The sequence below is a fragment of the Eleginops maclovinus genome, chromosome 12 (assembly GCF_036324505.1).
Source record: "Eleginops maclovinus isolate JMC-PN-2008 ecotype Puerto Natales chromosome 12, JC_Emac_rtc_rv5, whole genome shotgun sequence".
In the NCBI taxonomy this organism is placed as follows: Eukaryota; Metazoa; Chordata; class Actinopteri; order Perciformes; family Eleginopidae; genus Eleginops; species Eleginops maclovinus.
The window spans coordinates 21,546,575-21,570,610 of record NC_086360.1 but is presented as its reverse complement, the minus strand read 5'-3'; the positions used below and the strand labels follow the sequence as shown (position 1 = coordinate 21,570,610).

The 24,036-nt window shown below is 41.3% G+C and overlaps 3 protein-coding genes across 3 annotated transcripts in view; 2 read left to right on the top strand and 1 right to left on the bottom strand.

Annotated features, from left to right (window-relative positions):
* LOC134873688 (versican core protein-like) overlaps positions 1 to 13,642 on the top strand; it is a 46,410-nt gene extending 32,768 nt beyond the window's left edge. The window contains exons 6-12 of the mRNA XM_063897489.1: positions 7,515 to 7,622; positions 7,745 to 7,858; positions 9,305 to 9,463; positions 9,694 to 9,776; positions 11,259 to 11,403; positions 11,527 to 11,709; positions 11,821 to 13,642. Coding sequence (XP_063753559.1) covers positions 7,515 to 7,622; positions 7,745 to 7,858; positions 9,305 to 9,463; positions 9,694 to 9,776; positions 11,259 to 11,403; positions 11,527 to 11,709; positions 11,821 to 11,978 — 950 coding nt within the window. The 3' untranslated portion in view covers positions 11,979 to 13,642. The remainder of the gene's footprint in view (positions 1 to 7,514; positions 7,623 to 7,744; positions 7,859 to 9,304; positions 9,464 to 9,693; positions 9,777 to 11,258; positions 11,404 to 11,526; positions 11,710 to 11,820) is intronic.
* LOC134874176 (mucin-3A-like) lies at positions 1,982 to 6,431 on the top strand. The gene has a single exon (XM_063898211.1). It carries the CDS (start codon positions 2,298 to 2,300, stop codon positions 4,845 to 4,847), a length of 2,550 nt encoding a protein of 849 aa, XP_063754281.1. The 5' UTR covers positions 1,982 to 2,297; the 3' UTR covers positions 4,848 to 6,431.
* A 2,061-nt stretch (positions 13,643 to 15,703) lies between the features above and the next one.
* Positions 15,704 to 23,665, bottom strand: LOC134874173 (hyaluronan and proteoglycan link protein 1-like). The gene is made up of 4 exons (XM_063898208.1): positions 23,387 to 23,665; positions 18,324 to 18,668; positions 17,561 to 17,863; positions 15,704 to 17,371 (listed from the first exon to the last, which is right to left on the bottom strand). The coding sequence occupies exons 1-4, from the start codon at positions 23,475 to 23,477 to the stop codon at positions 17,079 to 17,081; spliced, it is 1,032 nt and encodes a 343-aa protein (XP_063754278.1). The 5' UTR covers positions 23,478 to 23,665; the 3' UTR covers positions 15,704 to 17,078.
* Positions 23,666 to 24,036: the final 371 nt, after the last annotated feature.

Genomic DNA, 24,036 nt, shown 5'->3' with positions numbered 1-24,036 from the left:
GAAACAGCATCAGTCCTGATTTCCACAGGTACAGAGAGTTCTGGAGACAGCACTGAAGATGTTACAGAAGGTTCAGTCATAACAGCAACTACTGTTTCTTCATTGTTGAGCACAGAGTCACCATCAGAGACAGCATCGCGTGAAACTGAAACACTTGATACTTCAAAAACAGCTGTCACTAAAGCTTCATCCCTATATAGTACTGAGAAACCAACCTCAGTGTCAACTGAAACAATGGAGACTGTGACCACAAGAGAGACAGAGAAAGCATCGATAACATCAGCGACAAGTTTCACTTCCACAACAACATATGAAGAAGGCTCAGGTGTCCAAACTCCAGATATTTTCACTCAGACCCCCTCTTTCACAGCTAAAATGTATACTTACAGCACTGAGGTACCAACAGAAACATTTTCTGTTTCATCAACTGATGAATCAAGCATCGAGGATGAAGTCTTAAGTAGTTCAACTCAGTTGGTTGAGTCAATTCCTCCATCAAGTGAATCAACCATGAAAACTGAAACAGCATCAGTCCTGATTTCCACAGGTACAGAGAGTTCTGGAGACAGCACTGAAGATGTTACAGAAGGTTCAGTCATAACAGCAACTACTGTTTCTTCATCGTTGAGCACAGCGTCACCATCAGAGACAGCATCGCGTGAAACTGAAACACTTGATACTTCCAAAACAGCTGTCACTAAAGCTTCATCCTTATATAGTACTGAGAAACCAACCTCAGTGTCAACTGAAACAATGGAGACTGTGACCACAAGAGAGACAGAGAAAGCATCGATGACACCAGAGACAAGTTTCACTTCCACAACAACATATGAAGAAGGCTCAGGTGTCCAAACTCCAGATATGTTCACTCAGACCTCCTCTGTCACAGCTAAATCCCCTGTCTCCAGCACTGAAGCACTAGCTGCAACATCTCCTGTTACATTATCAAGCATTGAAGATAAAGAAATGAGCAGTGAAACTACAAAGGTGGAGTCAAGTCCATCATCAACCATGAAACCTGAAACAGCATCAGTCCTGATTTCCACAGTTATGAGAGTTCTGGAGACAGCACTGAAGATGTTACAGAAGGTTCAGTCATAACAGCAACTACTGTTTCTTCATTGTTGAGCACAGAGTCACCATCAGAGACAGCATCACGTGAAACTGAAACACTTGATACTTCAAAAACAGCTGTCACTAAAGCTTCATCCCTATATAGTACTGAGAAACCAACCTCAGTGTCAACTGAAACAATGAAGACTGTGACCACAAGACAGACAGAGAAAGCATCGATAACACCAGAGACAAGTTTCATTTCCACAACAACATATGAAGAAGGCTCTGGTGTCCAAACTCCAGATATGTTCACTCAGACCCCCTCTTTCACAGCTAAAATGTATACTTACAGCACTGAGGTACCAACAGAAACATCTTCTGTTTCATCAACTGATGAATCAAGCATCGAGGATGAAGACTTAAGTAGTTCAACTCAGTTGGTTGAGTCAATTCCTCCATCAAGTGAATCAACCATGAAAACTGAAACAGCATCAGTCCTGATTTCCACAGGTACAGAGAGTTCTGGAGACAGCACTGAAGATGTTACAGAAGGTTCAGTCATAACAGCAACTACTGTTTCTTCATCGTTGAGCACAGAGTCACCATCAGAGACAGCATCGCGTGAAACTGAAACACTTGATACTTCAAAAACAGCTGTCACTAAAGCTTCATCCCCTATATAGTACTGAGAAACCAACTCAGTAGAAATTGCATCACAGGAGAGTGTGACAACAACTGAGACAGAGAAAGCATCGATAACACCAGAGACAAGTTTCAAATCCCCATCAACAGATGAAGAATTCTCAGGTGACCAAACCCCAGATATGTTCACTCAGACCTCCTCTGTCACTAAAATGTCTCTATACAGCACTGGGGATATCACAGAACAGTCAATCATCAGAGCAACTACTGCTTCATCATTTTTGAGTACAGATTCACCATCAGTGACAGTATTCCAGGAAACTGAAAGAAGTGATACACCAAAAACAACTGCCACTAGAGCCTCTTCACTTTATAGTACTGAGAAACCAACACCAGTTCCACCAACTGCTTCCAACGAATCTCAAAGCAAATTCCCATTTTCTACAGCCACAGATAAAATTCTAATATCTGAGACTCTTTCTGTATCAGACACTGAGCTAGAAAGTGGTGATTTTGCTGAACTAGAGGGCTCAGGAGACGACACTCCTGCAACCACAGATAAAACTCCAAGAACAACAGCCTTTGATCAACACACAATAATGACATCTGAGCCATCAATTGCATCGACTTTTATGGAGAGAGAGATTTCAAGTATAGGAGATTTTACAACAGTCCCAACAAGTCCATATACCATAGGAACTTCTCAACCCATGGCGATCCCTAGTGCCACTGTGTATACCTCAAATGAAACCTTCACATTTATTGACATGGAGAGCTCGGGTAGCTCTACAGATGAGGATGATTTGGAATCAAGTACAGATGGATCTGGAGCAGAGGTATCCATTGAGCCTACCATAAAACCCAAGGACAATTTGACTGGAGCCACAGATGAGACTGAAATAGATGAGACAGAGAGCACACCTGACATGTTAAGTGCTGCATCCTCAACTCAATCCAATACACAGCTTACCAAGAAATATATGACATCAACTCAATCACCACACATGACAAGCAATACGATTTTTATTACTGAACAGGGCAGTGGGGTCTTCACAGATGACTCTACATTGGATGATGATAGGTCAGGTGATACTGCATTGGCACCAGTCACGAGTCACCCCCTGTCCACCACTGTTGCAGCTACAAAAGGAATCATTTCTTCATCTAGTGCTGTTGCTCTTCCTGAGGAGAGCTCAAGTGACCAAACAACTGCTTTATTGGCTACTAAAGATATGGAGATAAAGAGTACAGCTTCTTCCCTATTCAGCACAGAGAAACCTAAAACAACAACAACAACAGCAATGCACGAAAGTGGATCATCATATGTTTCAAAATCTGCTGAAACAGTATCTTCTTCTCTCTACAGCTCTGAGAAACCAAACATAACAGTACATGCTGTGACATCTTCCCAATTGGTAATAACGTCTTTATCTGCAACAGATAAATCAACACCAAGTCCAGCCTTTTCTTTAACAGAGGAAGGGAGATCTGGTGACGAAACCACTGAAATGTTTATCTTCACGCCATCAGTGATGGAGAGCGTCACATTTGGAGAAGCCACAGGTGAAACTGAAACCCTCGTGTCTGTCACAGCAACCTCTGATGAGCAGGTTTCTTCACAGTCGGGCGACATTACTGCAGGTACAGAAAGACCCATCACTTCTGAAACGACAGAGCCTTCTGTCTCAAGCATTGGGAGGGAAGAAGTTACTCTAGCTGAGCACAGCATGCAGTCATCCTATACAACTGCCACCCCCCATACAAAAGGAGCTTCAGTTAGTGATCACTCTGCAATTGACTTCACCACAGTAAGCTCAAGCACTGAACATAAGCAAAATGTAGGCACTTTGATGTCCACCCCTATTCCCTCCATCATATATCAAAGTATCACAGACCAACAGGTTGTCATTATTACTCCCAGTAGCAGCAAAGCCAAAACTGACCTAACTGAACAAACACCTACCATGGTCTTGCATGTGTCTAAACCATCAGCCAGCACAACCATCATATTCACAGAGGATGCAAAAGATGAAGATGAGCTTTTCTCTACAGCTACAGACAGTATGAAGGAAGGAGGCACCACTCCCGAGCTTGTTACCAAAGATGATAATATCATTGATGCAGACACTAACTCGATAGTTCCCTCTACTTCGTTTTACCCAAACATTCAGACAGAAGAAGCAGGAGGTGTCACACCAGTTATAATGTCTCAAATGTTGGAGGTAACAGAACAATCTGAGGGTTCAGGGACTGACAACACCTTCTTTACTCCTACACCAATAACTGTACATGCAACCTCAATCACTGAAGGGGTATTATCATCTTCAGAATATTTACCACCCACTCCAAGACCAACAATTGTGGATGGTGTATCTAGTATGGAGACATCTAGTGAAGAGGTGGTAACATCTGCAACACAGGCCACCCCAGCTACCACTCTGTCCACAAAGTCAGTCTCTCAAGTAACTTACAATTTTACTACACCATATACTGTATTTCCCATTGAGACACAATCGAAACCAGTTCCAGAGCTGGTGAAGGAGAGTGACTTTTCAGGCGATGACACTGCTGTTAATGTTACTGAGTCTGTCACTGAGATTGATTCTTCATTTGTGCCTTCTCAAACTTTAACTGAAACAACAGACTCAAGCTCAATCACACCGGTGTCAAGTGAGGAGTATATGATCAGCACAGTGGAAAAACAAAAAAATACGACATCCTTACCCACAGCTGTTACAGCCGCAAGTCATAGCACAACGGATGGAACAGTTGTACCTTCAGTTGCTGCCACACAACGTACATCAGTGTCCACTGAACCTGGCACACTGAAATCAACAAGTAATGCCTCTGATGAAGAATCTTCAGGTCATGACTCTAGTGAATGGACAGCATCTGAAAAAGCAACATCTACAGTCTCTTCACTGTTCAGCACTCACAAACCAACTGTTGCCCCTAAACAAGGACATACAGATGAGGTGAATGCAGGTGAACAAAATCAAAGTATGTTCACTGAGGGCATAATAACAACAGAAAGGGCAGATCACATCTCACCAACCTCACCTGGAACTGCCACGGAGAGTTTGCAATGTCACCAGCAAGTGCTCCCTCCTCCCTCTATAGTACAGAGAAACCATCTGTCACTGCTTTGAAAGATGCAATTACAGTATCACAGACTGCTTCCAGTCTTTATAGCACTGAGAAGCCAACTGTCACATCAGCTCCTGATCTAACTGGGAAGGATAGCTCAGATGATTACACTGTGACAAAACCTGCAACGCAGAAAGTTGCTCTTCTGCACAGTACAATGGATACATTGCTTTTGTCAAAAACATCACCTCCTCACTACAGCACGGATACAGTTTTAATCCCAAGTAACATTGAAGTTGTAGGCTCTGGGGATGACCTTTTAGATACCGCAACTGCATCAACAAAAACACTGACAATCAAGACAGAAAATACTGTGGCCACTCCAGCCTCCCCTCATTTCGGCACAGAGAAACCCACCACAATGACCTTAGAGTATACAACTCAAATGAGTGAGATACCCACAGAATTATTGAAAGCATCATCATCAGAATCAATGTCAACCCCTGCCAATGAAGCATTATCAACCCCAGCACATGAAGAGAGCACAAGGGGCCACATTACCTCTAAATCTACAAAAGAATCAATTTCCACATTGGCAGCATCTTCTCTTTCAAGCACTTCAATGTCTGATGTAATGGTTCAGTTTGTTAATACTTATGTAACTGAACCAGATACGACACCATTTGAGGTGTCCTTCCAACAGGCCCGCTCTGAGATCACGTTCACTCATCATCCCCACATTGAAATTTCCTCTGAGAAATCTGTGTTGGCCACAACCAGCCCAATGATGCCCACTGAGGAGTCAAGGCAGCACTTTGAACCTAGTGATGTGATTTCCCCAACAGGAATTACATCCCTATCTGCCTATGAAAAATCAACTGCAGTGCCAAGTATTGCAAATACATCATCGGAGAGTGAGGAAATCCTTGTATCAACAGAAACAAGTATGAGTATGTTAACACAAGAAGAAACTTCAGGTGAAACAACAACACGTATCTTCAATTCTGTCACTCCAACTGTTTCCTCTGTGTCCAGCACTCTTAATTTGGATATAACCACAATCACTTCATCACCTGAGATTGCAAATACTCAAACAGATAAAACAGAATCCTCTACATCTGACCAAACCTCAGGTCAGAAGGCAACTGAGACCTTCATCACTGACACTTATGCAACACAATACCCTGCTGTGACCAGCACTGAAGAGTCACCAAAGACATTAACTTCTCTTGAGTCAGGGTCAACAGGTTCTGAAAGTCTGGAGACACAAGATGCAGACCTAACAAGCACACATCAACCTACTGGTGTTACACATGCAGCAGAAATCTCTATGAGCTCAGAGACTAAAGTAGTCGTCACGACAATCCCAGCAGAACACATTTCCTTTGAAACTACTTCAAATGTTCCCTCAAAATCTTCACCATCACAGCCTGAAGTCATGGTCCAATTTCTCACAACCTTTTCCCCTGTACAACATCTAACAACTCCCCAGAGGTCGTTTGAACAGGCCAGATCAGAGATGGCAATAACACACATCCCTCACTCTGATCTTTCTTCTCAAGATATATCACTGACCACAACTCGCCCTATGTTTACAAGTCATGAAGCAAGCCAGATTACAGAATCAACAACTGTACCTGCTGCCTCTTCTTCTGTTGCTGAAGCTGTTTCTGCTTCCTCTTCAGAAAATAAATTTGATGACAATAACTATGATCCCTTCCCAGATTATGGAGACCCAAACCTTAACATTGTTGAATCAACTCCACCATCCAATAAAGCTGAAACATCACAAGAAGCAGCAGTGGTCCTTACTACACCACCTGTTGCTCCTCAACCATTTGAGAGTCAACCTACTGACTCAGTTAGCAGTTTCGGAATTAGCTCAGAAGAAAGGTCTTCTACCAAGTCTCCCACAGTATCAGCAGCATCAGCAGCAGCTATCACTTTCTTGCCTTCTGCCTCATCTCCCGTCAGTGCAGCATCCTCCTCTAGTTCTGAGAGTGTTTTCAGAAAGCATTAGCAGCTCAGAAGAAAGCATTAGCAGCTCAGCAGAGAGCAAGTTGACAGCAAGCACTGTTCAGTTAGATTATAATGAAGTTGAGAACTCCACCTCTGAAATTATATCTGCCACGACTAAGTCACCATTTATGATTAGCACTGGGGCCGGAAGTGGGTCCGTCAGTTCTGAGAATGTGTTTGGTGAAATGACTACTACAAAGAAACCGAAGATCAACAATATGGGGCAACAGTCCCTGTCCCTAGAGGACATTCTGACTGTATTCAAGGACAATGCTATCACAGCCTCAAATATTGAGTCCAGTAGTGTTGATAGTACCTCTGAGAAAGAAGATGTTGTGAGCAAAATTGAGGAGGAGGTCTCTTCTAACACTGAAATACCCACAAGGATCCATACAGAGTTCACAACGGCACCAGCTCAAGCCCAAAGCCATCCAGTTTCAGTTGCATCTCTAGCCACCACTCAGTCATCTTATTCTGAGGAACAACATAATGACACAGCAGTCATTGAAGTTAAACCACCGATAACAGGGGCGGAAACAACTGCAGTGGCTGACACAGGATTCGAGTTGGGGCACACTGTCGTCGGCGAGACTGTCGATATAAAAGGTCCATGTCTTTAAACAGCTTTCATTCAAATATAAAACAAAGTTTATACTCATCATCATTTCCTTTTCATGCAACTTTTTTTTTAACACTTTTTTCATGAACAGACTCGTGTACGGAAAATATTTGTCTCAATGGAGGATCTTGCTTCAAGAGTGGCAGCATCTATATGTGTAGCTGTACTCCTGGTTACAGTGGTTATCGCTGTGAAACAGGTACTGTCAATTATTTCTCTCACAATTTCTCACTGCCTTAACTTTCTCCCTGGAAGCATCGAATCAATCCTAAAAGTGTTTTAACTACTTTGTGTTATTCATTATCTCTTTTTCTTATGTAGATATCGATGAGTGCCAGTCAAACCCATGCCGCAATGGAGGTACATGTGTTGACGGGCTGGCCTCCTTTTCTTGTGTCTGCCTGCCAAGCTACTCTGGGCTGTATTGTGAAGAGGGTAAGTTTACTGTTAGCTGTCCTTGCCTTCTTCCTAAATATTTTGCTTCAGCTTAACTCATTTTTTTCATGTCATTAGTGTTCTAAATAGTTCTAAGCATTCATTTAAAATCTCTTAATTTAGAGCTTTTTTTTTTCTTCCAATTGACAGAATAAAGAATTGTAACCTATGGATAAGTCTTCCATTTGGTAATGTGTTTAGACCATTATTACTCAATGATTACTCACCTGACTACCTGAGAAATAAACCAGAAAATGTAGACTGTGAGTCACTAATGATCCACTAGCAATACAACTATAGAGCATTGCCTTCTGTTTCTCCACTGCATTAGCTGAATCATAAACACTATATCTATGTCATCATCACAATCAGAAAGTCGTGTCTGAAAGTACTTTAGGCACCATTGAACTTTAGTTTCCACGTGTTACAGACGGACATTTCAGACATTATTCCCCTTTTCCGACATTCATTTCTCTATGCCAGGTTAGATGCGGTGTACTTCAGGTATGCTAGACATTGAGTCACTCCCTAAAATGTATTCAGAAATGTCTGTATCCCTATCATCTTACTATAGTTTTCCAGTTGTGGCCCACTTTCTTACCCAGGGCATAATCTGAATAAGCCAATTATGTCTTGACCAGAGTCTACACCTTACATTTTGTCGGGATCACTCATCAGTGAATCACACCCATGCGCTGAACTCAGACACAGCTGCGGTCTTAAACGTTTTGCCAGAAGGAAGGGAGCAAATGAAAGGAGGAACCACCCCCAAAAGAGATTTTGCCTCAGTGACTCAGAGGAGTGGAAGGAGTAAAATAAACGGACATCCTTTATATCTGAGCGACATATACCATTGGTAGGGTCAAGAAGAGGACACTATCAAGGTTTGAAAAGTTGAAATGTTTGGTAAAATAATTGGAAAATCTAGAAATATTTAATAGTTCACCTTATCCCAAACCTATTTAATCTTGAATCACCTTTTGAGTTTCTGGATCTGACATAAATCTCCTCTTTTTGCAATTGCACAGCTACTGCTCCATTCATCTTTCTGTAATTTTGGAATCTTGTTGTAGTGATTTGGTTTCACAGTCTTGATGATCTTTGAAGTACCTTTTGATGATAATTGGCACTCAATTAGTTTCCTTCTAGTTTTGCCTCAACCTCCTTATAGTGATGATGTTAAGGACTGTAGGAACTAATCCATAATGTTGTTCCCATCTAGATTAGAGACAGTAGTCAGAGATAACTGCAGGCCTGAAGGCTCAGTATAGTCAGGTGTTAGAGGTGCTGTAGATGCATTAGATGAGAAAATGTCTTTATGTGGTGGAGGTGTCAGGATAAGTAGATGCATGGATGGAAGTGAAATTGTGGATTTTTTTTGCATTTCATGTCTATCAATCTGTTGCAAATATGTACCTCATCCCATATTGCTTTCTCTACCATCAGATACAGAAACATGCGACTATGGCTGGCACAAGTTTCAGGGCCACTGCTACAAGTACTTCCCCCAAAGAAGAAACTGGGACACAGCAGAGAGAGAATGTCGCATGCATGGGGCTCATCTCACCAGCATCATCTCCCACGAGGAGCAACATTATGTCAACCGTAAGTCAAAAATCACAGTTGTAGGTTATCAACAAGGGCAAGACAAGATCTCTATTAAACATTCACCATAATACACCCATGTAACTTCACAGTCATTGCAGGGAAACGATTCACTCATCAGTATGCTGTCCATATCTCTGTCTTCCTTTGTTTGTAACCAGTCCTTTTTAAAGGACATTTTTTCACAGGTAAACACAATCTGATTTAATTCACTCTTTCTTCTATGGCAGGTCTTGGACAGGACTACCAGTGGATTGGCCTAAATGATAAGATGTTTGACAGTGACTTCCGTTGGACTGATGGCAGAACTGTGGTAAGATAGGCTGCTTTCTCACCTACTTTTGTCTCAAGAAACGTGGCACAGAGACAGGTTAAATATGTATACAAGCTGCCAATGATGGATACAGTCATCTTGGGACAGTTGTTATTATCTGGGCTCTTGGTGACTTTCACATGACGGTCTCTCCCGCCTTACAAAGATGGGTGGGTCCAGTACAAGAAATCCAATAATTTCAACAATACTTAAAGATGATAATCTAGTTTAGAAGAGATGGCAGGGATAGGAAATGCATGCTGCTTATATTGTGTATGTACACAGAAGTGGGATCGTGTTTAGGATAGTGATTATCTGCTGAAGATTCCCCTCACTAAACAGGAAAGTTTCTAATTACTATGTGCATCCAAGTCATACAGATAGATGTCCTCACTTTAAAGATAATCATCCAGGAACAGAGATATGGGAAGCATAGGGGCAGCCTGGGGGTGAAAAGATAAGCAGAGGCCGCATATGGGGACCCTTTCTCAGCTGAGGGATTGAGGGGGGATGAGGGTGTGAGTGACACTGTGTAAAGGGGAGTTTGGCAGGCGTGGACAGGTAGGTTCCCCCATTCGAGCCTCAAACATATCAGAAGGTCCAGCCAGCAGACAGCCACCCGGGGGAAGGGCCACCACGCAGGCAGACAAACAGATGGACAGCACCTGTGCTTGGACGCAGAGAGACAAAAACATTGGATAGAAGCAGCCCAGGGGATCTGGGTGGGTGGTCACCTCCAGTGGACCTAACTATAAAACAAGGGTACCTCATAAATAACTGTAACATGTTTGGTTTTGGAAACCTTCAAATACATTCAATTATTATCAACCAAAACGGTCAGGTTGGTTTTTTTTGGTTGTGCGTGTGGGCGATCAACGTTTTTGTGATTGTTTTGAGTAGGATGCAGGCCTGCTGCACAGCTGATGGGTCACCCATTTGTTAGCTTTTAGTGAGCTGAGCAGGAAGTCAGTGTGTGTTTTTTAACCATAATGACAGAGTAGCAGACCCTAAAGGCATGATCGGAGTGGGTGGGTGGTGGGGGTCACAGCTTTGAAGATGTTTGAACCTTGAATGCGCTGAAAGACTTCAGGTAGCAGCAACCCCTGGTTGAATGCCCCACAGCACTACTACAGCTGTGTGTATACTGTACTACTTTGTAAATGTACATCTGTGTTTGTTAGGATTTTTGAAGGCAGACTACACATGTAATGCTAGGTACTGTATGCAGACTGTGTGATTTAATAACATTGCATGTATGGTTATTCATTAAAATGCGGCCCTTTAGGTCACTTCCTGTGGCATTAACATACCAATCATTTCACAAATATGAAGTGACATGTTATTGTGTTGTGCATTAGGAATCTTAGTAAAGAGCAATGGACACTTTTATGTCTGCTCATTCTACAGCATTTTAACATTTTTGGTGTAGGTATAATAGACTGTATTTACTATCGGGGTCCTAATGCTCTGCTCTTATTTCAGCAATATGAAAACTGGAGACCCAACCAGCCTGACAGCTTCTTCTCTTCCGGCGAGGATTGTGTTGTGATGATATGGCACGAGGACGGCCAATGGAATGATGTTCCTTGCAACTACCATCTGACCTACACTTGCAAAAAGGGCACAGGTAAAAATGATTTTTGTGTTGACATATATTCTCTTTGACTTTACATGTGTTTTTGAAAACAGAAAGGTCTTCTGTTACTGTAAATACCCTCACTTAAATGTTATCATCCCCTCTGATTATCAGTGGCCTGTAACCAGCCCCCTCTGGTGGAGAATGCACGTACCTTTGGTAAGAAGCGTGAGAGGTATGAGATCAACTCGCTGGTGAGATACCAGTGTCGAACAGGCTTCATTCAGAGGCACGTCCCAACAATCCGTTGTCGTGGAGATGGACGATGGGATAGCCCTAAAATAGCCTGCTTGAACCGTAAGTACAAAACTATTGCTCTCAACAGAATATCCTTAGTGTCTCTTGCTGGATAGGATTTGAACAATTGCTGATGTGTGTCAGAACTAATATCTGCTTTCTTTTTAACAGCATCAAGCTATCAGAGGGCTGTTTTCAAAAAGCATCAACACAAGAGTCTCTACAGCATTAACAACTTTAAAAGTTGGCAGGACGAGGCCTTCCGCATTCACCATCAGCGCTACCGAGGAAGAAGAGACAGAACTGAACATAAGCAGAAGAGACAATAATGCCATTTAACTTGGCACAGCTTCCCCTGGACAAGAACACATGGCTGATGCATGTGTGATAAAAGGAAAAGATTCCCCAAGAAAAAGCACATGAGAAAACTCATCAAAGAAACCAGGTGGATAACCTCGGCTTTTGTTGCGTTTTGGATGACAATGGAATCTTATGAAGTGCCTTTTGAAAAGATGTTGATACATTACTTTTCTTATCAAGGAGCACAGTTTTATAACAATGCCAATGTGGATTTAATACTTTCAGCTGGGTACTGGAAAAGCAAAAAAGTGTACTCATTCTTTTTAAACTGTGGACGTTTTTCATTCTTCCAGCTTATCAAATAATACATTCATGACTGTTGTCTAATGACTTTGTACACCAAATGTGTTATTTAAAATCACCAAAAGTGTTCCTTATTCATAGAAAAACAAAGCTGTTGTGAAAGATAGCGCTGATGTTATGTAAAGCAATCTTTTATGTTGTCGTGCTGTTTTAAGCTGGACTTCATTGTAAGAGCATGCAAGCATATGCATATATACATATATTGAAGTCCTCACATTTTAACCAGGCTGATTTTGTGTATATATTCAAATTCCCACAACACAATTGGAGCCATGGAAATATTTTGATTACAGATTATTAATAGGCCCATGTCCTTGATGGAACCCTTCTTTGTGGTGGCAGCTTTGAAACTACCAACAAACTTCCCTTAGCTCCAGTCATGAATGGCTATCATCGATTATGTTTCTGAAAGCATTTCTTTACACAGACATTTTTTAAACATATTGATATTCTTTTGTGTGATTTTTAGCAATTTAATATGAGGGATTGCTCTTTAAGTACTTACCAACAAAGCCTTTATCCGCTGATCAAAATTGATGTCCGTCAGTACTTTCAAATGAAAGAAGGGAGGCGTCTCAGCAGCATGTATTTTCCTCTCATGTGTGTTCAGTGCACATCTGAGTTGCCACAGCATGTTTACAATAACTTTATTGCAGTTTACATTAACACACCAAATAGTCCTGCTCTAGTCTGTTGCTGTTGTGCTGTAGCCTGTGATGGTTTTTCTAGGTTATGCTTTTCTTCTGGACACACAACTTTTCTGTTATTGTGATCAATTAAAAACAGCCTTTGAGAGAATGTATTTTGTGAAACACTCAAAAAGACTTGAACATAAAGGCTGTTTAGGAACAGATGCATATAATTTATTTTCAAGCTGCTCTTCATCTCCTTACTTGTTCAATACTCACAGATAAATGTGATGCTATTCCCTGTCCCAGCTGTGCTCTTCATATTGTATGTTGAACAGGAGACCAGCCACAATCACAGGCTGTTTGAATCGAATGGATCTTTAATGCCAGCAGCTGACCTGAGACTAGAGGGCCCCATTGGCTGCAATAATGTTCTTTAATATTAACAACACACTTGTGTATGTCTCCAGCATTTTTAAAGGGAAAAATGTATATGTTTTGTCTGCCTGTGAATGTCAGTGTGTGTGCCTTAATGTGCACATAACATCATTTTCTATTTAAACTGTTTTTTATTTTTTTATTTTACAATGTGAATGGCTGGGATGTTTGTGAATTTGTTTAAAGAGCTCAAAGTGTTTTTTTTTTCCTGCTTTAAATCACCAAAGAAATAAAATAAATATATGGATATTCTATACTAATAACATTTTATTTTTACTTTTTAAGGAAATGTTTGGGACATTTATTGGAGAACTTTTATGGTGTATAAGGATTATAAATATCCCTTTTTTCGATGTTGTGGCCAGCAGAAATTTAATTAGCAATATGGTTGTTTTTCAGTTTTGTAGAGCTTTTATGGAGTGGCCACCTTTTAACAGTATCTGGGGTCAATATTCAAATAAGCAGGTAATGGGGTTAAATGAACGCAGATGTCCTTGTGCATTTTGTATGGAGTAAGTAGTGTGGAGGTTTCACCAGCAGGAAGCACTATAAGACTAGAGATAATTTTTGTCTGCAGAATACCGAAGACAAGGGTAGACCTTTCATTGAATTCTATGAAGCAACAAAATAGATTTTAAACATTATATAAGGAATTAACACTGAATTTTGTGAATCACAATCACGATTTGCAGCGGATCAATGTTCAAAATACTGCCACTTCTTGCACCTAGATCAAAAACTCAGACATGCTACAAGCCTCTTGGTAGACAGACGATACATTCAGGGGGAGTGCATAGGAAGTGGGGATGTGAATTATAGCTAACATATGGAGTTAGAATTGGATTAAGGATGCTTGTTCTGAAATGGCTGATGCTGCAGAACTGTGGACCCGCACTATAGTTTTCCTTTAGTAGATAGCATGGCTGTTTGTGGCTCCTATTGAATGTAAAATCATTTCTATGCCTACATGGCGGTGCATCAAGGAAGCAGATAATTCAACTGGATGTGAAAACAGAAGCTGCTTTGGTACATTACAATGCACCGCTATTCCAAGAGCGCCTCTTTACACAGACTTGAAGTTGTCAGTGACCCTGCCTTAATATCACAAAGCACCATTACCAGTGTAATAACATCTCGTTGGTTTATGTAATCTTTATGTGAGTATTGATTGCTTTGGTTTTTACTGTGACTGCCAACTCATGTCATTAAGAGTAGACTTGACTAGTGATTAAAGGCTGCTCCTGGGTGCCCCAGCAGGAGTAAAACCATACTCTTACCTCATAAAATGCAGATGTCTCATGGGTGATCAGTGGAAAAACCTGGCCCTCTCACCCCATTTCTCTCTGGGATTTAACAGGCTTTCTCTGTTTGTTTTGGAAAGGAAACCCACCCTGGCTCCTGACATTTTTTTCCCAATTTGCCAGGCGTCTAGTTGGATGCAGAGTATCCATCATTCCCTCACATTTGAGTAGCTTGCCTTTTAGTTGAAAGAACAACCATGCTTAGTAAGTTTTTGAAGGTTGGGCATGATTCACTCCTTGCTCTGCTATTTTCACATGTAACTTACTCTGGATGCCTGTAAATGACAAGCTTTTTGGATTTAGCATTTAGAGACTTGATGGGAGTCAGCCAACATTTCATTGGTTGAAGCCACAAAAGTAAACCTAATTAAAATCAGTCAGCAATGAAACAGAGGTGGTCCACAAGAATCTCAATTCACAATTTCTCACCAAGTCAACGGTCTGTTTCTAGCATAGACAAAAGAGAAAGGAAAGCTCACTCTATGCTTAAACTGTACAGACTCAAAATGTGCACACGTATACCATAGTTTACTTCTCAAATTTGAGGATTCAATATCATAATTCCATTTTTCGATGCTGAAAAAAGTGTAAAAAGCCCTTTTGCAAATTCTCAGTTTCTTCTGTTACTATCTGCCATGGCTTACACAGCACTCAAGCTTGCTTCAATGGACTTTCTACCAGCTCACACATTTACATTTCACTGCTGTATCAACCTTAATCTGACCCCATTCCCATGCATTCCCGCAAGCAGTCTTAAGTACTGGGTTTCTGTTCCCTTTGTCTAACGTAATGGAGGGCGGGCACGCTGGCACTGAATAAAAAAATGCCAAAGAATAAATAAATGTGAGAAAAGTTTAATCTTAAATCCTCTAAACGACAGGGGTCAATGCCAGATACATGGCCCCTTATTTGGCAGCTTTAACAATACTGTTTAAATCTGCTTAAACCTCTCCTCACATACTGCATGTTGATTTGGTTTCAGTGGAAATCAAAGTCTTCCTTGTTAAAAAAAAAAGAATCACATTTAACGTAAAAGTTGTATTCTTTATTTCGAACTGTTTTGTTGTAAAAAGGTACATGGTGATAACATACAAAAATACCTTCACTTTTTTCATGCACAAAGGTTTACAAATGCACAAATGTGAGACAAGTTTTGCTTTTACAGACAATGAATCACCATTTTTTTCCACATGTAGCCTGCAGTAAGTACCATAAGTCAGTGCCCAGGGTTACAAAAAGTAAAACACAAAATATCAAATCATTTTTGAAACTGTACCTAAGAAGGGTGCTATCGTCTCGTTGTGTTCTTTATTACCAGAGAAAGGTTCAGATCCTAGTTACTGCAGCACAACTTTTAATGAATCATTTAACTACTGTAAGAGGACCCATCAGTATTACCTACTGTGATATTAAATGCAGTGTTTGTCTTAGGGAATGACTACAAACGTGAGAAAATCAGGGGTATAAAAGGTTGTGTTCATGGCATCAGGGGAATATCAGTACGTATTCTGCATTCACTATTGTTGAAATGTTGCTGGTTTGTATTTTAAAAAGTGACACAATTTGTTTTTCTGTTTTCAAAAACAAACCTTTCAAATAAGAAACTATTAAAAATTGTTTTATAATAAATGTTAAAACAAGCATGGTTACAATAGTACAATTGTCTGTCAATTTGTAATTAAGTTGTTGTAAATGGAGCTATAGATTCAGAATAGATCACAGTCCATCAAGACATTTAAATTCATCTTGTTAAACAGTACATTTCTCAGGTTGAAAAATTGTCTAGGGCTAAACAGGGCAAAAAGAGCTTAGCTCTTATTAGAGTATGATCCAGTTTAATGCTAACTGCAATATAAAATCGCTTTATAGTGGTAGTCTTGTTCATGATTCTTTAATCAATCTTAGGTATTTCATTGAAGTGACACTTGATAAATGCATAGCTTATCACATTGGTCTTTTCTTAAGATACATTTCAAAGCAGCAAATTTCATCTGCACATGAGCATGAATGCTCTTCTTGAACTTCACACATCTGGTCATTCTGTGGAGGACAAACCAAACTGAGATAATGCTTCACAACCATCAAGTTTTAGTCTCTATCCCATCACTCATACATTAACAGTGTTGCGTTTCCCACAACTGTCTGTTCAAAATGAATGAATGCAAAGTAGAGAAAAACAAAATTTAATGGCTACAGAATATTTTGTCATTCATTGCATATGGAAGTAAGACGTACAGTATTTGTTTTTAAGGAGTTAAAGAAGGTTATCACAGCTTCAGAAAGGTATTGAGCTTATGCTAGGTAAGATCCAAAGCTAATCTGCTTTGTTGTTGTTTTTATTTGTTGTGGTTGTTGCTGCTCTTTGGTGGTTATGACTTCCCTTTTCCTAGCTAAAGCCTTACTGCTCCTCATCCTTGAAGCAGTAGACACCATAAGACTTTTGCATCTTATCAGGGAATCCAACATAGCGCACTGCAGCTTCATCTGGGCTGCAGTTCTTGCGGGGTCTGGAAATGGGGTAGCGGACACTTCCGTCAGCCAACCAGCCGGCATCGCAGCGATCGTAGTCTTCAAGTTTCCAGGCGGAGTACATGTGGCCCACCTTGGCAATCTCTGCACCATCGTCTACGCATGCCTGCACAGCCTCATCAAAGGTCAGCCTGTCGGGTTGGACCAGCCAATAGAGACGTCCTGCAGCAGAGAGAGCAAAGTAGATGGTCAGGAGGAAAAATAACTATTAGTAGGTTTCAAGTAGCTTTGAATATTTTTCCTTCTCTTTCCTACATCGGTCCAACAAACATTAATAGCCATTTTTTCAAAGAACCATCGATGTAATTTATTTTCCGGTGTGACAATGGTTGACGAATAAAAGGAACTTACCCGTGAGGGCACCAGCAAAGCAGAAGACGTCAAATCGACCAATCTCTTTATCTTGGTGGCCATAGCTTCTAACGCCTGGCCCGCTGTTGGTACCACCACAAGGCCCTCTGGGGTTGTTGATAGGGTACTGCACTGTGCCATCACTGAGCCAACCAGCATTGCACCAGTCCAGGCCGCCCTTCCAGGCATCAAATAGCTGATCAAAGGTGGCGACAGAAGCATTTTGCCCCTGACAGGCCTGCACAGCTTCGTCGAAGTTCAGATTGTAGCGGCCCACAAGTGGGGAATACGGGAACACAACACCTGGGCAAACCAGAAGAGAGAAAATGTACATGTTAGGTGGAAGGAAGTTGTCTCCTGAGGCCAAACTTCGCTATCTCATTTTAATATTCGGTCTCTCTATCACTCTACATGAATTAATGTAAACTAAAACTGAAAGCAAACAATGTGCTAACCTACACTAAAGCTATCAGTCAGTCAGTCAATCAGTTGTTTGAGGACCTGGACTTGAAAACATAGAAAAATGTGTTTCCGTTTACTGTTCTTCAACACTATTCAAATACAATCTTGGCTGAAACATTACAGCAGTTAGGATATAACAGCAGAGTTGAAAAGAAAATGTGGATGTTTTAAATAACTACAAATAAAAACAGGATGATTCATTCTGATTTATGTTTTATATGAAAATGAATGTACATGACTGTTGAAAGAACTCCTTTTGTTATCCCTAATATTAGTTTCTTAACAGATCAAGAGGATTTACCGTCAATCAGGCCACCAAACACTTCTAGGGAAATCTCTTGCATGGAGTCTTCTACTCCATTGATGATCTCACAACGGTACTTTCCTACGTCATCCCTGGAGAAGTCAGTTATTATCAAGGAGGCATCTTCATTGTCGAGCTCCTGCAAAAAGACACGGTTCTCGAAGGCTCCATAGGTTTTCTTGTGGAATCCCATTGAAAGCAGAACATCCTTATTCAGTGCTTCATCACTTTCCACCTTGGTCCATTTGATACGCATACCAATGGTACCAAAGGCCATGGCATCTTGGGACAGGAGTCTGCAGGGCAGGGTGACATTGGCACCTAGGTCTGCGATGATCTTAACTGGAAGAAAAAGGAGAACATCATACAACCTCTTTGAGATTTAGAGTGGTAGTGATTATGGTATTTGTACATACGTATACTGGAAAACATGATTTATTCATGTATAATTTAAACTCTGTTTCCAAATATTACAGCCACAGATCTAAAGGGAAAGGGAAAAAAGCCCTAAAACTACCTTTCCCATTTGTACCTCATCTTTGGTCATCCTTTTTGTACATAATACATACTTGTACATCATGTTATGGCATGTGTGTTCTGTATGTTTTATTGGAAACACAGCATTTACACAAAACTTTCAAAGACCCCTGGAGCCAATCCTCCTCTTTAGTCTCCTTCCTCCACTTGTCAATCCTGGTTCTTATAAACCTTTGTTTCCTCATCTTTAACCTTGAAGATGAAGATATAATATTCCATTCTCTCTATCTGATTTGTGTTAAGTCAGGCACCAAGTGAACAAGAAGGACAGTCATCCGATAACATATAAAATGTAGCTCATATAAAAATGTTTTCTATATTATGTTTTTGTGCCCTCCTGTCCAGACTAGGCCACCCTTTTACCCTCTATGGCAGGTCATTTGTGCCTCTCTATGGGTTCCCACAATCTTGCTGACCTCCATGTTTAGACCTCACAGGGCTTGCTTAGCTAAGAGGACCCCAACCAGCAAGGGGCCGTCAGTGCCAGGCAATAATAAGCACCAGATGGATGGATGTACACAACCCCTGACCCCCACCACCGCGGGTACAGCCTTGAACACTCAACCTTGTAAGTGGAGTCAAATCCTGCAATGCACAGGACATGTGAGAGAATATGGTAATTATATACCTGAGTAGATTAACTGGCTTTGTAGCTATAAGTAGTCTGCAGGTATAACTAGTAATCTAATGCAATCAAGCCGTCGTTGGAATCCTGGTTCAGTGCCGTTGCCATGTCTAGTAGTCAAAGAAAAAACCTTGTTCTGTGCCAGTTTTTTTCTTTCCCACTCAAAATGGATGAACTGAGTCTAAACCAGTCTCCTTTCTGATGGACGATGCCAGCATTTGTGTTTTCGGCGGCTCACATAAGCAGAAACACCAAAGCCATGACTTGAATACTGTGGCTCTGGCTCCTCAACAGGGAAACGTTTCCCAGATGGGCAATACAGGAACTAATAGGAGCCACTGGCCTGCTGCCTTCAGCACCGATCAAACCATTATTCCTCCCCCAGCAACCACACACACAAACACACACACACACACACACACACACACACACACACACACACACACACACACACACACACACACACACACACACACACACACACACACACACACACACACACACACACACACACACACACACACACACAAATATGGACAGTGGAATTGCTTCTAATCAACCCCATGCCTAAACTGTCCCAAACTTCCTCTCTAAGCATACAGTACACATGTGTCTGGACTTTTTTCAGTGGTGCTTAGATCATTTGTATTGAGCTCCCCGGCACAAAGATTTAATTAGGAGAAGTACTGCTGACAGACCTAATGTACCCTTCAGTCAAACCTCTTGCCATTTTTTTTTTCCATTTAGTTTCAACATTTTTTTATTACACTGCAAACATTCTAATATGTACTCCTATTACCTCATCATCACACCCAGTAGCCTCATTCACGTCTTGACTGTTCACTAAGATGCCAGGTATTTTATGAGCAGGCTAAACCCCGTTTTTGCAACTGCTAATTACTAATGTCTTCGAAGCAGAATTTAAAAGCAATCTGGACAAGGGTCCCCTTGCCCATTCTGTCAGTGAGGAATGACTCACAGCCTCACAGTGCCTCATAAACTCTCCACATGGGTAGCAGTTGCATGAGGTGCGTTTGAAACCTGTAAGATCCAGAATGACTAATTCCCTCATCAAAGCCCTGGCCAAGGTGAAGCCGATGGTGACGTCAACACCAGCTCACCAGATGTGCAGCATTAATGCATATATGCCTTAAAATGTCCACATTTCTAAATTTTACTTGGGAATAAAGAGAAGATCAAATAAAGCAGTTCATTGTGCTGTCGTTGCTCTGTAAATGGACAAAAACCAACCAATGCATGGAGTTTCTAATCCTGTAATGTGAGATAGAAGGGGATTGATTGAACATCAAAGAGTCAACATAATGCTCAAAAAAGCTTGAAATGATTAACTGTTTACAGACTAACTTAATACCAGATCAGTAAATGTCTCTAAGACATGGAACAACCTTGGATGTAATGGTTCCTGCGAGACAGTAGTAGCAGACGAAGGAACAGGCATGTTCAAAGCGATTCCACACTCTTTCCTGCTCCTACAGTTACCAGCAGACATGTCCCACAGGGAGAATGTGGCCCCGACCATGTGGGGCTCACTGCACTCATAAAGTAGCAGCCTGTTATGTGTACTTAGCCTTTCAGGAGAATGAAGCCATTCTTTTCGTTGTCACACCTCACCCACATCCTATTTATATAAGTCTCTCTGAGGTCAAAGGCTGTGTCAAATCGTCACATTTAAAATAAAAATGGCTGTCAAATAATTCTGAACGGTTCTATCAGAAATCTGTGTGGGGTGCGTGCAGCTTGGATGAAAACACAGCAAAGTAAATGAAAATGTGGGCATGACAATAAAAAGCCCCGTGGCTGCAGCCAAGACCCGCTGCCATTTTATGACCGAGCACAATTCTCTCTGACTGTGTTAAAGGAGGTAATAGCAAGAGATTGGAACCATCTGCTTCATCGTAACACCAAACTGTAAATTAACAACAACATTACAGTGGTCCAAGTTTACTCAGTGACCTGAATCAACAAAAGTGTAATTATGTTGTTAAAAACCGTAACCATAATTTGCACTGTATGTTATTGAATGAACAAAATGTCAATTTGGCTCAAATCCCTCGTCTGTAAAATCATATGGTGGAAATCAGGGAGGATTCACTGCATCTCTGTGCAACAATGTGCCACACCCACTGAGAGAGCATCTAGATGTGGGATGATTTGTGATAACCCAGACTTTTGTTTTGCTCTGCTGCTGGCCCCTTTTGTCAATATGGAAAAAGAATTAACAAGCACAGCTGGGACAAACGCAGCAGGCCAACTCCTACACACTTATTCCAATAAACTCTTTCTTCCTCCCTGTCATGCAGGACAGGCACATGCACAGGGTGTGGATGTGCACGACTCTCTTGCAATCCCCACATATGTAAAGCAGACTATCATCAGTGTCTAACACTTACAAAAATGCAAAAGCACCAAAAATGCTCCGTGGCTCCGTCAACGTCTCATCTCCCAGCCTAAACACATTTTCAACTCAGCCCCCAGCCCCAGCCCATTTCCGGCCAAGCTCCTTTTTCCCACCCAGCCCTGGCAACGGGGCCAAGCCTCAGTACCCAACAACTACACTGAGCATTAGACTTAGCAGACTATTACCTCACAGGGAAAGACAGAGTCATTTGGCTGCTGTTCAGCATGGGGCCCTATACGTTTGGCTGTGGGTCATTAATCTTAACTCTGCTCCTGTCAGGCTGCCTGTTGCCATGGTGGATTTCCACAAGCATCAGTGCCAGAGTGAGTCAGTAGGTATAAGAAAAGGCAACGCCCCGTGAACAGACTACACTGCTCATGTGGCCAATAAAAGCTATACTATATGATTAAGTTTGCCTGAACCTAGCCACAGTGTTTATATCATGCAGACAATGAGGTCATACATAAACATACTTGTACTGTATAGACACATACATACACACACAAACCTGTGACATCACTGGCTAATGGGAGCATTTCCAATTTTTGTATTAAGTGAGTGAAACTTTTCTCCCCACAGACAAACCATTTCCTCCCGTCTTGGAACAGAGAGGGCTGAGACGCCCCCAATTTGACATCCACTGAGTCAGCTAACAGGGCTGCTGAAAGCACATTAAATATCACTCATTTGACATGAGAGCTCCCAGCTTTCTTTCACCACAGCGGTAGATATATTCTGTTGCAGCAACCATCTCAGTGTGTTATCCTGAAGGCGGTGTGAATTTGAATTATAACAGCCTCATGATGGAGTGCAGGTGCTCTGTAATACGGACATCCTTCTAGGGTTTCATTTTTGTGTCTGCCGCAGGAAGAAGCAGGACAAACCACAGACAAAATTACAAGAAAAATGAGAGAAAGCCAAGGTTTTACTGTGGGAATTTGCTGACTGTTTTGGCACTCCAGTGAGAATTTATATCCAAAAATGGACAAGTACTGCTAGCCAAGTTTTAGCCACTGAGGAACCTGGGACTACTTTTAAGAGCACAAACAGTAGTATTTGTGGTGTGGTATTCATTCAGTAGTGTGGGCAGTGAGCCTGAATGGAAGTGTTATTTATAGTTTACAGCCAGTTCATCCAGTGGTAGTCTGTTTGCAGCTTGCCAATGGTGAGTTACACTGTGTGTGTATGTGTGTGTGTGTGTGTGTGTGTGTGTGTGTGCGCATGTTACCCCAGAGACGCCTCTGTTACCTACTGCTACAAAGACCCTGTTGTTACACAAGGCTAAGATGTGGTACCACTTTTTTCATGTCCTTTTCAAAGCTCATCCTAAATTTCTCTTTTCTTTATGCATGGTAACAGTCCTGCACACATACACACACACACACACACACACATGCATTCACAATAGATGGTAACAGACACACGTAATGACTCACATATTTAAATATCAAACTTTTTTTACATGAATACTTATCTTACCTGTTAGTTGGGATGCAGAGCCTGTTGGCAGACTGAACGCACTGCCGGCCAGGGTCAGGGAGAATATTGTGATGCACAGCAGACTCGTCATTTTCTCTTTTGTATTGAATGAAAGGCCCTCTCGTAAAAAGTGTAATATATAAAACTACACTAAGTTGTCTTAACTTTATATATTTTAGGAGATCCAAATCTTAGCTTTTACTTTTCTCTGCTTTTTATTAATTTAGCTGTCCCTCTTTTGTCTGTCTTTATGCAGCAGCCGCCGGTGGTGCTACTGGAAAGTTTGGGCTCCTCAGAGGTCCAGACAAGTGCCTTTTATTGTAGCCTTACACGGTTGAGACCACTCCCCTTCCCCTCAGCCCATCACCATGCAAAGCTCCATACTGGCTCCCCTTTGCCACATTATTTAAGAAAAACTCCCTTCTCTTCCCCCTGAGAGACTGAAGGATACAGCAGAATTAGAAGTTACCCTGCAGATCATTATCCAGAGTAATGTGGATTGAATATAAGTGAAACTCCATTAGTAATGCAATGCAGAAAATGTTAGACATCTGAGGTATAACCTTTTTTAGATAAGATATAAATAAAATAAAATAAAACCTCAAATGATATCAACTCATTTCCACCACATCCATTGTCCCATGACTTGG

What these genes read in the sequence shown, in the direction of transcription:
- LOC134874173 (XM_063898208.1), bottom strand. Translation starts at nt 23,477, where the DNA reads ATGACGAGTCTGCTGTGCATCACAATATTCTCCCTGACCCTGGCCGGC. An exon ending in CTCTGCATCCCAACTAACAG is followed by an intron (nt 18,669 to 23,386) that starts GTAAGATAAGTA and finishes TTTTTCTTCCAG; the next exon opens with TTAAGATCATCGCAGACCTA. An exon ending in GTTTGGTGGCCTGATTGACG is followed by an intron (nt 17,864 to 18,323) that starts GTAAATCCTCTT and finishes TGGTTTGCCCAG; the next exon opens with GTGTTGTGTTCCCGTATTCC.
- LOC134874176 (XM_063898211.1), top strand. Translation starts at nt 2,298, where the DNA reads ATGACATCTGAGCCATCAATTGCATCGACTTTTATGGAGAGAGAGATT.